General features: G+C 42.7%; 1 protein-coding gene across 4 annotated transcripts in view; it reads left to right on the top strand.

Annotated features, from left to right (window-relative positions):
• Positions 1–13,663, top strand: part of raph1 (Ras association (RalGDS/AF-6) and pleckstrin homology domains 1) — a 192,080-nt gene that overhangs the window by 131,701 nt on the left and 46,716 nt on the right. For all 4 annotated transcript variants that reach the window (XM_033024486.1, XM_033024485.1, XM_033024484.1 and 1 more), the window contains 2 exons: positions 11,233–11,310; positions 12,141–12,300. In XM_033024486.1, the coding sequence (XP_032880377.1) occupies positions 11,233–11,310; positions 12,141–12,300 (238 nt within the window). The remainder of the gene's footprint in view (positions 1–11,232; positions 11,311–12,140; positions 12,301–13,663) is intronic.

Here is a 13,663-nt window from a genome sequence, read left to right as displayed (position 1 = left end):
CCAGATACAATACAACACAATACAATACAATAATACTTTATTAGCCAAGTATGTTTTGCAACATACGAGGAATTTTATTTGCAATACAAATAAAAAGCAACAGAACACACTAAATACAGCTTTTTTTTTTTATAACATAAACATCCACCACAGTGACTCCTCCACATTCCTCACTGTGATGGAAGGCGGCAAAAAAGTTCAATCTCTTCCCTTCTTTGTTCTCCCACGGTCGGGGGCCTCGAGACTTCCGTTAATGGGAAGATCTTGGCTTACAAAGTCGCCGGTGTTCGAGCCCTCCTCGTCGAGGCGATTACTCCTGCATCGGGGGGGGGGAAATCTCAGCTCTCCCGCGCCGAGTGATTCTGCGTCGTTGGAGTTCCCGACACCCACGGTCTAACCCGAGACTGCGAGCTCTCGATGTTAAAGTCCGCAGGCTTTGGAGCGACCCAGATAAGGGATTGGCTCAGATGGTAAGTCCACTCACCGCAGTGGGGCTCAAAGTCAGTCCCGAGGAGGCCTCCAGCTCCAAGATGTTAGGCCGCAGAGGGACCGGAGATATGACGCGGAAAACAATCGCATCTCCCGCAGGGTAAGAGATTGGGGAAAAAAAATGTTTCCCCCGACCCACTTCCCCTCCACTCCCTCTCCCCCACATAAAACAAACCAGAGAACACTAAAACACTTTCAAAACACAAAAAATAACAAAAATAAAACAAAAAACAGACATACTGTTGGCGAGGCTGCCAATCATATGGTGCCCCTGGTCTTATCGAGATACGATCTCGATAAGACCATCAAAAATGTTAAAAGGGACTTTTGCTCTAAACTAGAGGATGGGATGGACATTCGGCAGCTGTGGCAGGACTTACATGACTTACCAAAAACAGCAGCTCCAATGACAGCGAGCCATCACTCTCTATGAGCTCAATGTGTTCTATACATGCTTTGATAGTGAGAACACTGATGTGCCTTTTCAGGCACCTCCAGTGGGTTGCAAAAGTATTCATACCCCTTGAACTTTTCCACATTTTGTCATGTTACAACCACAAACGTAAATGTATTTTATTGGGATTTTATGTGATAGACCAACACAAAGTGGCGCATAATTGTGAAGTGGAAGGAAAATGATACATGGTTTTCAAATTTTTTTACAAATAAAAAACTGAAAAGTGTGGCGTGCAAAAGTATTCAGCCCCCTTTACTCTGATACCCCTAAATAAAATCCAGTGCAACCAATTGCCTTCAGAAGTCACCTAATTAGTAAATAGAGTCCACTTGTGTGTAATCTAATCTCAGTATAAATACAGCTGTTCTGTGAAGGCCTCAGAGGTTTGTTAGAGAACATTAGTGAACAAACAGCATCATGAAGCCCAAGGAACGCACCAGACAGGTCAGGGATAAAGTTGTGGAGAAGTTTAAAGCAGGGTTAGGTTATAAAAAAATATCCCAAGCTTTGAACATCTCACAGAGCACTGTTCAATCCATCATCCGAAAATGGAAAGAGTATGGCACAACTGCAAGCCTACCAAGACATGGCCGTCCACCTAAACTGACAGGCCGGGCAAGGAGAGCATAGATCAGAGAAGCAGCCAAGAGGCCCATGGTAACTCTGGAGGAGCTGCAGAGATCCACAGCTCAGGTGGGAGAATCTGCCCACAGGACAACTATTAGTCGTGCACTCCACAAATCGGGCCTTTATGGAAGAGTGGCAAGAAGAAAGCCATTGTTGAAAAAAAGCCATAAGAAGTCCCGTTTGCAGTTTGCCACAAGCCATGTTGGGGACACAGCAAACATGTGGGGGACGGTGCTCTGGTCAGATGAGACCAAAATTGAAGTTTTTGGCCTAAATGCAAAACGCTATGTGTGGCGGAAAACTAACACTGCACATCACCCTGAACACACCATCCCCACTGTGAAACATGGTGGTGGCAGCATCATGCTGTGGGGATGCTTTTCTTCAGCAGGGACAGGGAAGCTGGTCAGAGTTGATGGGAAGATGGATGGAGCTAAATACAGGGCAATCTTGGAAGAAAACCTGTTAGAGTCTGCAAAAGACTTGAGACTGGGGCGGAGGTTCACCTTCCAGCAGGACAACGACCCTAAACATACAGCCAGAGCTACAATGGAATGGTTTAGATCAAAGCATATTCATGTGTTAGAATGGCCCAGTCAAATTCTAGACCTAAATCCAATTGAGAATCTCTGGCAAGACTTGAAAATTGCTGTTCACAGACGCTCTCCATCCAATGTGACTGAGCTTGAGCTATTTTGCAAAGAAGAATGGGCAAAAATTTCAGTTTCTAGATGTGCAAGGCTGGTAGAGACATACCCCAAAAGACTTGCAGCTGTAATTGCAGCGAAAGGTGGTTCTACAAAGTATTGACTCAGGGGGGCTGAATACTTTTGCACGCCACACTTTTCAGTTTTTTATTTGTAAAAAAATTTGAAAACCATGTATCATTTTCCTTCCACTTCACAATTATGCGGCACTTTGTGTTGGTCTATCACATAAAATCCCAATAAAATACATTTACATTTGTGGTTGTAACGTGACAAAATGTGGAAAGGTTCAAGGGGTATGAATACTTTTGCAAGCCACTGTATATCCCCCAATGGTATTGCAATCTCAGTCACCGAGGCCAATGTCCTTCTGGGAGGTAAACCTTCGGAAAGCGTCTAGACCTGGTGATGTACCTGGTTGCATTCTCAAGACCTCTGTGGACCATCTGGCTGAAGTTTTTGTCTTCAACCTCGCATTACTGGGGTCTGAGGTTCCCACCTGCTTTAAAAGGGCATCAATAATACCGGTGCCCAGTTAACGTGCCTCAATGACTACCAACTGGTGGCACTAATAGTCTGGTGTTGAAGTGCTTTGAAAGGTTGGTTATGGTGCATACCAACTCCTACCTCAGCAAGAATCTGGATTCGCTACAGTTTGCCTACTGCAACAAGAGATCAATGGGGAATCTATTATTTTCTTCACACCCTGCACTGGACCACTTGGACATCCCCTCCAAACTTGTTATCACGCTCAAGTTACTGAGTCTCTGCATCTCTTTGCAACTGGATCCTTGACTTCATCAAATTCAAGAGAGAATTAGATAAAGCTCTAGAGACTAATAACGGAATCAAGGGATATGGGGAGAAAGCAGGAACAGGGCACTGATTCTGGATAATCAGCCATGATCATATTGAATGGCGTTGCTGGCTCAATGGGCCGAATGGCCTCCAGCACTTATTTTCTATTTCTATCATCAACAGAACATAATCAGTACACACTCATCAACGGGTGATGGAGAGAGTCAACAACTTCAAGTTCCCAGGTGTGCATATCTCTGAAGGTCATCCTGGACCCAGTATATTGATGCAATCATAAAGAAAGCCCTTCAAAGCCTCGACTTCCTTAGAACATAGTGAAAATTCAGTATGTTCATGATTACTCTCTTGAAGTTCTACAGGTAGAGAACATATTGACTGATTGCATCACGGCCTGGTTCGACAACATGAACGCCCAGGAACAAAGGAGATTACAAAAAGTGGTGAACACTGCCCGGTCCTTTATGGGTACTGACCTCTCCACCGTCATAGCGATCTATAGGAGGTGGTGTCTCAAATAGGCAGCCAGCATCATCAAAGGCCCACACCATCCTGGCCATGCTCTCATTTCATTCCTGCCATTGGGAAGAAGGTATAGGTGTCTGAAAACTAAAATTTGGTTTCAGGGCAGCTTCTTCCCAATTCCCAATTTAATTTTTTTATTTATTAAATGTATATTACATTATCTATTGAGTACTGCATTTACAAACCTGTTGTGTCCTGCAAGTAAGGGTTTCATTGTTCCATTTCGGTACATATGACAATAAAACACTCTTGAAGCTTGAGGCCAATAAAAAATTGGATTGCCCAAATTTGAAAAAAAGGTTTGCACATGTCAAGATGTGTGAGGCTGAGACTTGGCTCGGCTATCAATCGTACATATTTTAGCTCAAATGGATGAGGCACCAGAGGATGATCAGTGGCTGTGGATACCCACAACAAAGTTAGGACCTTTAGCTACAAGCTGGGTTAGAGAGAGAAGTATAGAAATTTATTTGGCACAAAATGAGGCCAATCAGCATGTGCAGCCCATGCAGTTCTCTACTTTTGGTCCACCCACTGTTTCCCATGGCTCTGCTACTAATTCTCTCATTTCTATGCCAATACCTTTTGAAAGCAATTATTCTGTATCCACCTCCACTTATAGATTAAAAAAAATTCCAAATCAGAATTATTTTATTTTTTATTCCTTGCATTTTCCTTGTAATATTTTGCCAATTTAAAAAAAAATCTAAGTAAATTTGGTAGGACCAAATAAAGACAAGATTCCCCAGGGGAATTTCTTCACAGCAGGTTAAAATAATGTAACACTCAATTTAAATAGTAAATATTGATGTCTGTGCTTTGGGATAATATTCTCTCACTTCCCTATGCTCCCGTCGCTTGTCTGTATCACAAGCAGTCAACCGTTGGTAGTTAGCAATCTATTCTAAAGCTTCTGTATGTTCACTTGAATCTGTTGCTCAAAGGTAATTTGCTTGGTAAGTAGACTCTGCTTGTCGTAAACTTTTTCATGTTTAATAGCATCAGTGGACCTGGAACCCATGTTTTGGCTCCAGAATAATATCCAAAGCAATTAAAATTGATTTGAAAGCTCTGCATGAAATGAACTAGGGACTATTTATTTGTCTTTTGAAAATTGTGCTGTAGAGCAATTAGTAAATCCGATTGCTAGAAACAGTTGTCCTTGGCACAAGTTGACTTCTGTTGAGACAGCTATTATAGTCCGTTTAGTTAGAATTGGAAGAAATTTACTGCATATATAACTGCATAATTTGTATTACTGCGCATGAGAATACACCATAGATTGTGGGAATAGTGATTTTATAGATCAGAGTATTGCATTTTAACATTTTGTTTCTGTTCTTCCATAAAATCCGTGCATCTCTTAAGTGTCTACTAGAGAAATTTGTGAGAAATCTCTGGACTATTCTGCTTTCACCTCATTGTGAGGAAGTGCTACTTTGCTGACTTAATAAGATTAGGAATTCACCAGAATTGAATGTTTTCCCCATCTCTAACCCAGGGGCAGTTGATTAAGAACCTCAGAGTGTTTGGTGATAGCCCAGCTGGCTGAGGCATTAATGTACTTATTCCCTGCATCGATGATGTTTGATCACCAGAATAACAACAGAATATCTGTGTGTATATTACAGTTTTTACTTCAGCATTCTGAATGAGCAAGCATTGTCACTTTTCCCTCCTCCAGAGCCAGTATTAATTTCCTTACCTTCATCCCATTTTTAAGGGTGGAGGAGCAAACATTTGTTAAATTTAGTTTAGTTTAGAGATACGGCATGAAAACAAGCCCTTCGGCCCATCAAGTCCGCGCCGACCAGCGATCCCCGCACACTTACACTATCCTACACACACACACACACACACACAAGGGACAATTTTACCAAACCAATTAACGTACAAACCTTGTATGTCTTTGGAGTGTGGGAGGAAGCTGAAGATCTCGGAGAAAACACGTGCGGTCATGAGGAGAACGTACAAACTCTGTACAGATAGCACCCGTACTGTAAGGCTGCAACTCTACCGCTGCATCACCATGCCGTTCAAATGACTAGGCTAAATGGAGTAACAATAGACACAAAATGTTGGAGTAAATCAGCGGGTCAGGCAGCATCTCTGGAGAAAAGGAATTGGTGACAATTCGGATCGAGACCCTTCTTCAGTCAGAGTCAGGGGAGAGGGAAACTATAGGTATGAAAAGGTACAGAACAAATCGAAGCCAGCACCAATGACCCAGGAAATTTGGAGCACATCACAGTTCATTGTTGACTGAGGAAGAGGTGATAACAAAGGGATACAAACAGTGAAACTAGCAGGATGGCTAGGGTGGGAGGGACGGATAGAACTGGAATGCAAGAGTTACTTGAAATGACAGAAATCAATATTCATACTGCTGGGTTGTAAGCTGCCCAAGCAAAATATGAAGTGGTGTTCCTCTAATTTGAGGGTGGCCTCGCTGACAATGGAGGAGGCCCAGGATGGAAAAATCAGTATGGGAATGGAAAGGGGAGTTAAAATGTTTGACATCTGCGAGATCGTGTAAGCCAAGGCGGACTGATGGTAGGTGTTCAACTGAACGATCACCCAATCTGCCCTTGGTCTCTCTGATATATAAGAGTCCACACCGAGAACAATGTGTACAGTAGAGGTTGCAGGAGGTGCAAGTCAACCTCTGCCTCACCTGAAAGGGCTGTCAGGGCCCTGGCATGGAGTCAATGGAGGAGGTATAGGGACAGGTGATGGCAGGTGACAGGCAGGGGAACATACCTGGGGAGGAAGTTGTTTAGATGGGAAAAGATGAGTGAACCAGGGTGTTGCGGAGCGAACGATCTCTGCGGAAAGGAGAAAGGGGGTGGAAATGGGAAGATGGCACAATAGTGGTGGGATCCATTTGGAGGTGGCGAAAATGTCGAAGGAGTATGCTGTATGCGACGGCTGATGTTACTCCAGCAGTTTGTGTCTATCTTCGGTGTAAACCAGCAAGGCATTAAGGCATGGATTAAGGCATGGTTTTAACACAGAGGTTAATGTTTTGGTGAGAAAAGTGGAACAGTCACTTCCATAGATTCTGTTGTTAGCACAGCAGGATTTGGGCATTTATATTCTCCTGGCTGGGACTAATTAAAAAAATTCCAAACTATACCTCCATTGTCTGAAATTATATTTAAACATAGAAACATAGAAAATAGGTGCAGGAGTAGGCCATTCGGCCCTTCGAGCCTGCACCACCATTCAATATGATCATGGCTGATCATCCAACACAGTATCCTGTACCTGCCTTATCTCCATACCCCCTGATCCCTTTAGCCACGTGTCACATCTAACTCCCTCTTAAATATAGCCAATGAACTGGCCTCAACTACCTTCTGTGGCAGAGAATTCCACAGATTCACCACTCTGTGTGAAAAATGTTTTTCTCATCTCGGTCCTAAAAAACTTCCCCCTTATCCTTAAACTGTGACCCCTTGTTCTAGACTTTCCCAACATCGGGAATAATCTTCCTGCATCTAGCCTGTCCAACCCCTTAAGAATTTTGTAAGTTTCTGTAAGATCCCCAATCAATCTTCTAAATTCTAGCGAGTACAAGCCGAGTCTATCCAGTCTTTCTTCATATGAAAGTCCTGCCATCCCAGGAATCAGTCTGGTCAACCTTCTCTGTATTCCCTCTATGGCAAGAATGTCTTTCCTCAGATTAGGAGACCAAAACTGTACACAATACTACAGGTGTGGTCTCACCAAGGCCCTGTACAACTGCAGTAGAACCTCCCTGCTCCTATACGCAAATCCTTTTGCTATGAATGCTAACATACCATTCGCTTTCTTCACTGTGCTGCACCTGCATGCCTACTTTCAATGACTGGTGTACCATGACACCCAGGTCTCGTTGCATCTCCCCTTTTGCTAATCGGCCACCATTCAGATAATAGTCTACTTTCCTGTTCTTGCCACCAAAGTGGATAACCTTACATTTATCCACATTATACTGCATCTGCCATGCATTTGCCCACTCACCCAACCTATCCAAGTCACCTTGCAGCCTCCTAGCATCCTCCTCACAGCTAACGCTGGCCCCCAGCTTCGTGTCATCCGCAAACTTGGAGATGTTGCATTCAATTCCCTCGTCCAAATCAATATATATTGTAAATAGCTGGGGTCCCAGCACTGAGCCTTGCGGTACCCCACTAGTCCCTGCCTGCCATTCTGAAAAGGACCCGTTTACTCCTACTCTTTGCTTCCAGTCTGCCAGCCAGTTCTCTATCCACATCAATACTGAACCCCAAATACCGTGTGCTTCATGTTTGCATACTAATCTCCTAAGTGGGACCTTGTCGAAAGCCTTCTGAAAGTCCAGATATAACACATCCACTGGTTCTCCCTTATCCACTCTACTAATTACATCCTCAAAAAACTCTATAAGATTCGTCAGACATGATTTACCTTTCATAAATCCATGCTGACTTTGTCCAATGATTTCACCACTTTCCAAATGCGCTACTATCCCATCTTTAATAACTGACTAGCATTTTCCCCACTACCGATGTTAGACTAACTGGTCTGTAATTCCCCGTTTTCTCTCTCCCTCCCTTTTTAAAAAGTGGGGTTACATTAGCTATCCTCCAATCCTCAGGAACTACTCCAGAATCTAAAGAGTTTTGAAAAATTATCACTAATGCATCCACTATTTTTGGGGCTACTTCCTTAAGTACTCTGGGATGCAGCTTATCTGGCCCTGGGGATTTATCGGCCTTTAATCCATTCAATTTACCTAACACCACTTCCCGACTAACCTGGATTTCACTCAGTTCCTCCATCTCATTTGACCCCCGGCCCCCTGCTATTTCCGACAGATTATTTATGTCTTCCTTAGTGAAAACAGAACCAAAGTAGTTATTCAATTGGTCTGCCATGTCCTTGTTCTCCCCCAACAGATGACCGCAGGGGACTCCTGCACTACCTGCCTACTGCTACGCTGGCTAGTGGCCACACGTTCCCTTTCTGTCCGCTTAACTTTTACCTGCGGTGTGGCCAACTCACTGTACGTGCTATTCACGACTTTCTCAGCATCGTGGATGCTCCAGTATGAATCCAACCGCAGCTCCAATCGTTCAATGCAGTCTGCCAGGAGCTGCAGCTGGACACACTTCCTGCACACGTAGTCACGAGGGACACCGACAATATCCCTGATCTCCCACATGTTGCAGGATGAGCAAACCATGGAGCCGATCTCAACTGCCATGGCATACCCCCAAATTAAATCAACTCACTCCCACTATAAAAATCTTAATCCTTTAAACTGTACCTTTACTAAAAAGCACTCTCTGTACCCTTAACTCTCTGTACCCTTAACTCACTGAACCCTTAACTCACTGAACCCTTAACTCTCTGTACCCGTAACTCACTGTACCCTTAACCAGAAAGCAGAAATACAAACCTGGGGTTGCTCCCAATCAGCTGCTTCCTCTAGTCCGCTGATTGGTGGAAGCTTCCTCCAGACCATTTCTTTTCAAGTAAATTAGGTTAGATTTAGACCATGCAATTAGCTGCTTGATTGAACCAGCTGTTAGACTTGTAAAGACTTGCAGATGGCTGGTTGTTACACTTGGAAGTGGGTCTGCGGCTTGAGATTTGCGCCAGTCTAGCTGATTTTAGAATAAGCTGTCAGTTTTGAAGCAGTTAGATTGTATCATCCATCCCGTTGACTGGTTTAGGTGCCTTGAATTTACACACTACAGACATCAGCTCCAGCTTGCTTCTAGCAGATCTGTACACAAATATTTTCTTTCATTTAGTACATTCAGTTTGTTGCCTTTGATTTAGAAAGGAAGAGGATGGATCTCCCTGTGGATTAGTAAATAAGACTGATTGTTGATTTTTGTTCAGATTATTAGATCTCGATTAGATGACTGTAGAGCTGCTAATATGGGCCTTGCCTTCCTTGTACTATTGTCTATTGATTCGTTGGCGAGAAGGGACTTTGAACCCCAATGAAGGAGGCAAGCTCAGTTGTGTTGCACCCATTAGCAATGACTGCCAACAGTGCGCGGCATTGCAAGATATTGAGATGTGATTGCCTATGAAACTATCCTGCATGAACCAGTTTGCTCAGTGGAAAAGGGAAGAAAATTACTAAACAAATCAGTGATGAGATCCTGTGGACTGTCTGAAAGACAAAGGTTTTAAATTGAAGTCCTCATATTCAAATATATGAACGGAACATCTGAAATACATCTTTTAAGTATGCAATATAAAATGACATGGATTTCTGTTTTGTGAATATTTTTAAATGGTGCAATTGTATTCTCTCTTGCTACTTAATCTCTCGTGTCTACTTTGCACTTTTACTGCTTCTCTTCAGGGCAACGGATGACACTGCTGCCTGCCTATCATTTCAGGAGTTCTGCCTCAAGGGAAGAAAGAGCGCTACCTTTAATCCTTACACAAGATAACCTAGTCAACACCAGGTGGTCAGAGAAAACCCCTTTACAATCCCCTCCCCCCCCCCCCCCCCCCCCACCCCAATCTGGGACAATAGGCCAGAGTTGTAAACACTTTTTTTAAATGGATATGGATGCATAGAAATATTGCAATCTTCTGGCCATGGTTAAACTGCCTTATTACCTTTTCTGTTCACTGCCTAAAACTTGTTGACGTATCTCATTTATTTCCCTTTGAGAATTGAGATTGGACTCCTTAGAGACCAAACTAGGCGAAATGCATAACGTTAATAGTGTACAATATCAAAACATAAAATTTGCATTGTGCCCTTAAGTGTCTGCACCTGCTGTGTCTTATATTATATCGCATGTGATGAATGAAAGATAATCGTTTTTTTAAATTAAAAAGGATGGGGAGATTTGATCATTTCATGAGTGACAGTGTTGGTGAAGCAATCTGTTGCTACTGTTTTTTATTGTTCCTTGGGTTCTTAATTGGGTTCTCAGGTAAGAGCTTGAATCATGTCATCACATTAGGAACCAGTCTTTTGTGGCCTGGGATTATGCATTACATTTGGTATATCCCTAAATTATTCCAGCTGCTGCTGTCAGTTAGCAAAGCTGCTTTGAGCCAAAGCTCTATCATTGTACCTCTTCATGCCATCCTGGAACATGCAGGTAAGCCCTTGCTGTACGATGTCAATGATGGTTTGCAAGAAATAAGAATGATAGCAAAAGAAACTGAGTTTATTTTTAATGTCTCATTTTCATTACACATTTGAAAGGCTTTATAAAAAAAGTAATCAGACAATATACATAAAGCAGTTTTTATTTTGAATGTATACAATTTGGTTAACACCACATGCAATTTGTTCCCTTTATGGTATTAGTGGAACAATAGAAAATACTTTTTCAAAATTTCTCTTTGATAAGAACTTTGTTTTCCAGTATAATTTACAGCATTGGCAGGAAAAAAGCCTGGTGTAAATGTAATGATTACTTGGAAGTGAATCTGCAGTTCTTTTGTGCCATCCCATTCAAACTCCTCTCTGATGCTGCAAGATTTGGGGATGTTGATTAAAATAGCTGGAAGTTGCTTTCCCTTCTGTTGTCAATTTGTAAGGTATATTCTGCTGGATATTACAGTGACTTAATTTGTCTTCATTTGCTAACTGTATTACAGGAGGAACAGGCTGCCAGACAGAAAGCAGAAAAAATTAGGGTGGCGTTAGAGAAAATCAAAGAGGCACAAGTTAAAAAGGTATGCGATGGTAAAGAGCAATGAAAAAAATATTGTAAAGTATTAAACAGACAAGATTTTGAAAAGAACCACCAGGTCATTCAGCACAAGTAGAGAAATATCTAAGAATGAATTAGATGTATGAACTATCTGTTCTCACAGACTGTAAAAATAATTTGGAGAGACATTATTTCCAAAGTTATTTTCATAATTGCTCCACGCTATGACTGTTTCGGGATTTGATTTTCAGAAAGTAAATTTGAATTAAAGTTGGAAAATGTAGAAATAAAAACATATTCGGGAAAAAAGAGAAGAAAAAAATCAATATCATAAAAATCCCTCTTGTTCACATTGCTATTATAATTACATAGAAACATAGAAGCATAGAAAATAGGTGCAGTAGTAGGCCATTCGGCCCTTCGAGCCTGCACCGCCATTCAATATGATCATGGCTGATCATCCAACTCAGTATCTTGTACCTGCCTTCTCTCCATACCCCCTGATTCCTTTAGCCACAAGGGCCACATTCTGTATAACTATGATTGATACAAATCCGCTGCCCTTAGCAGGGGTAGTTGGTAGTTCATACTTCACAAAGCATAAAATGTAAACATGCTTACTTGGGAATTGACTTAAAGGTTTGTTATTCTTAATCATTCATTTTGCTTATTAATATATTTTTATATTTAGTTGATGGAGCTAATCAGAAATTAAAATAAGGCTGTGACAGATATTGTACATTGCATTTTAGGCTGATATTTTGCATGTAGGAACATGAATTGGTTTGATATCGGAGGTAATGAAGTAAAAGTTAAAACTTTCTGGTTAACTGTTTGATTTTTGTCGTGCAGCTGGTGATACGGGTCCACATGTCTGATGAGAGCTCCAAAACTATGATGGTTGATGAAAGACAGTCAGTCAGGCAGGTGCTAGACAACCTGATGGATAAATCTCACTGTGGATTCAGCTCAGATTGGTCATTGGTGGAAACAATTCCTGAACTTCAGATGGGTGAGTTAATGGTGTTCAGCAACCAGTTGTACAAGCATATAGTTTAAAGGGCCTGTCCCACCAGCATGCAATTACATGCGTCTAGCGCGACCAAACGTGGTCGCTTGAGGTGTACGGCCACGCGGAGCCGGTCCCACTTCGAACCGCGGAGGCGTATGGAGTTGCGCGGGGCTGGTCCCGACATCCGCGGGGCTCCGAAAATCCTGCACTGTCCAAAAATTCCGCGTGCCAATGGCCTGTTGGCCTGTAGGCGCATTGAGGGCGTATGCAGCAACTTGACGGCGTACGCAGAGTCTTGACGGCGTACGCCTAGCGCGTGGCATTGCGCGATGACGTCACCGCCCGACGCCGTGCAATGTCCAAATTCAGTCGGCCCACCTCCTGCCCAGCTGATTGGTGAATATGACGTAAATTACGTCACGCGCGTACTTACCGCGTACTTAGCGCGAACATAGCGCGAACTCCGCTTCCGTTTGGTCGTGCTAGACGCATGCAATCGCATGCTGGTGGGACAGGCCCTTAACTCTGAACCATGATTCAAAAGACAAAGGCTGATCACTTTCCTTAAGTCTACGTACTCACCTAATCACTATTTCTCTTCATCTAAAGTATCATTCAAATCCTAAATGACTGAACCATACCTCGATAGTTTTAGCTTTATCTAGTTTTAGATGTCTGAGCCAGAATAACCAGTGTCTCAGCATCGACTGTCAGTGTTTCTCAGAATCTTTTATGTTATGACATTTCCAAGAATCTACACTGGCACCTCACTTAGTGCTCAGCATCCGTTGCCAGGTATGAGAGGTCTAATGGAATCTGCACTTAAAGGGATCTTTATAGCAGTTTAGATATAGGAACATGGTACTGACGTATCAGTATAAACCTTTGCCCACCCCACTGCTGAGGTGGAAGCATGGATGCTGGGAACCTGGTGCAATTCCCTGCCGCCATTGACGCTGTGCGGGGGAATCAGCCACAAATCCAGCAGTGAATATTATAGTGACTTAATTTGTCATTGCTCATTGTGGAGGACATACCTGTGAGGATTAGTGCAGGGAGAATGTTGAGATGTCGACTATTACTGGTAACTGGCACCATCTGCATTGTGATATCGAGCTTGAGGCCCAGATCTCAGCAATGAACAACTACCCCATCACTCTGGCCGGCCCTCACAGCAGGCTCATCACAATGAGCAATGAGCAATTCATTACTGTGAATAAAAGAACTGGAGGATCAAGAGCCAATTTAACAGAATCAGTGCTTTGTGAAGAGTGTCAAGTGGGTACGTGTACTCCTGTTCACAATATACTGACTTAAGATGATAGTTCTATTCAGAGATTATAGGTTCATTATACTCAACCTG

The sequence above is a fragment of the Amblyraja radiata genome, chromosome 7 (assembly GCF_010909765.2).
Source record: "Amblyraja radiata isolate CabotCenter1 chromosome 7, sAmbRad1.1.pri, whole genome shotgun sequence".
In the NCBI taxonomy this organism is placed as follows: Eukaryota; Metazoa; Chordata; class Chondrichthyes; order Rajiformes; family Rajidae; genus Amblyraja; species Amblyraja radiata.
The sequence above is the reverse complement of the archived record's forward strand: the minus strand, read 5'-3'. Positions and strand labels throughout refer to the sequence as shown.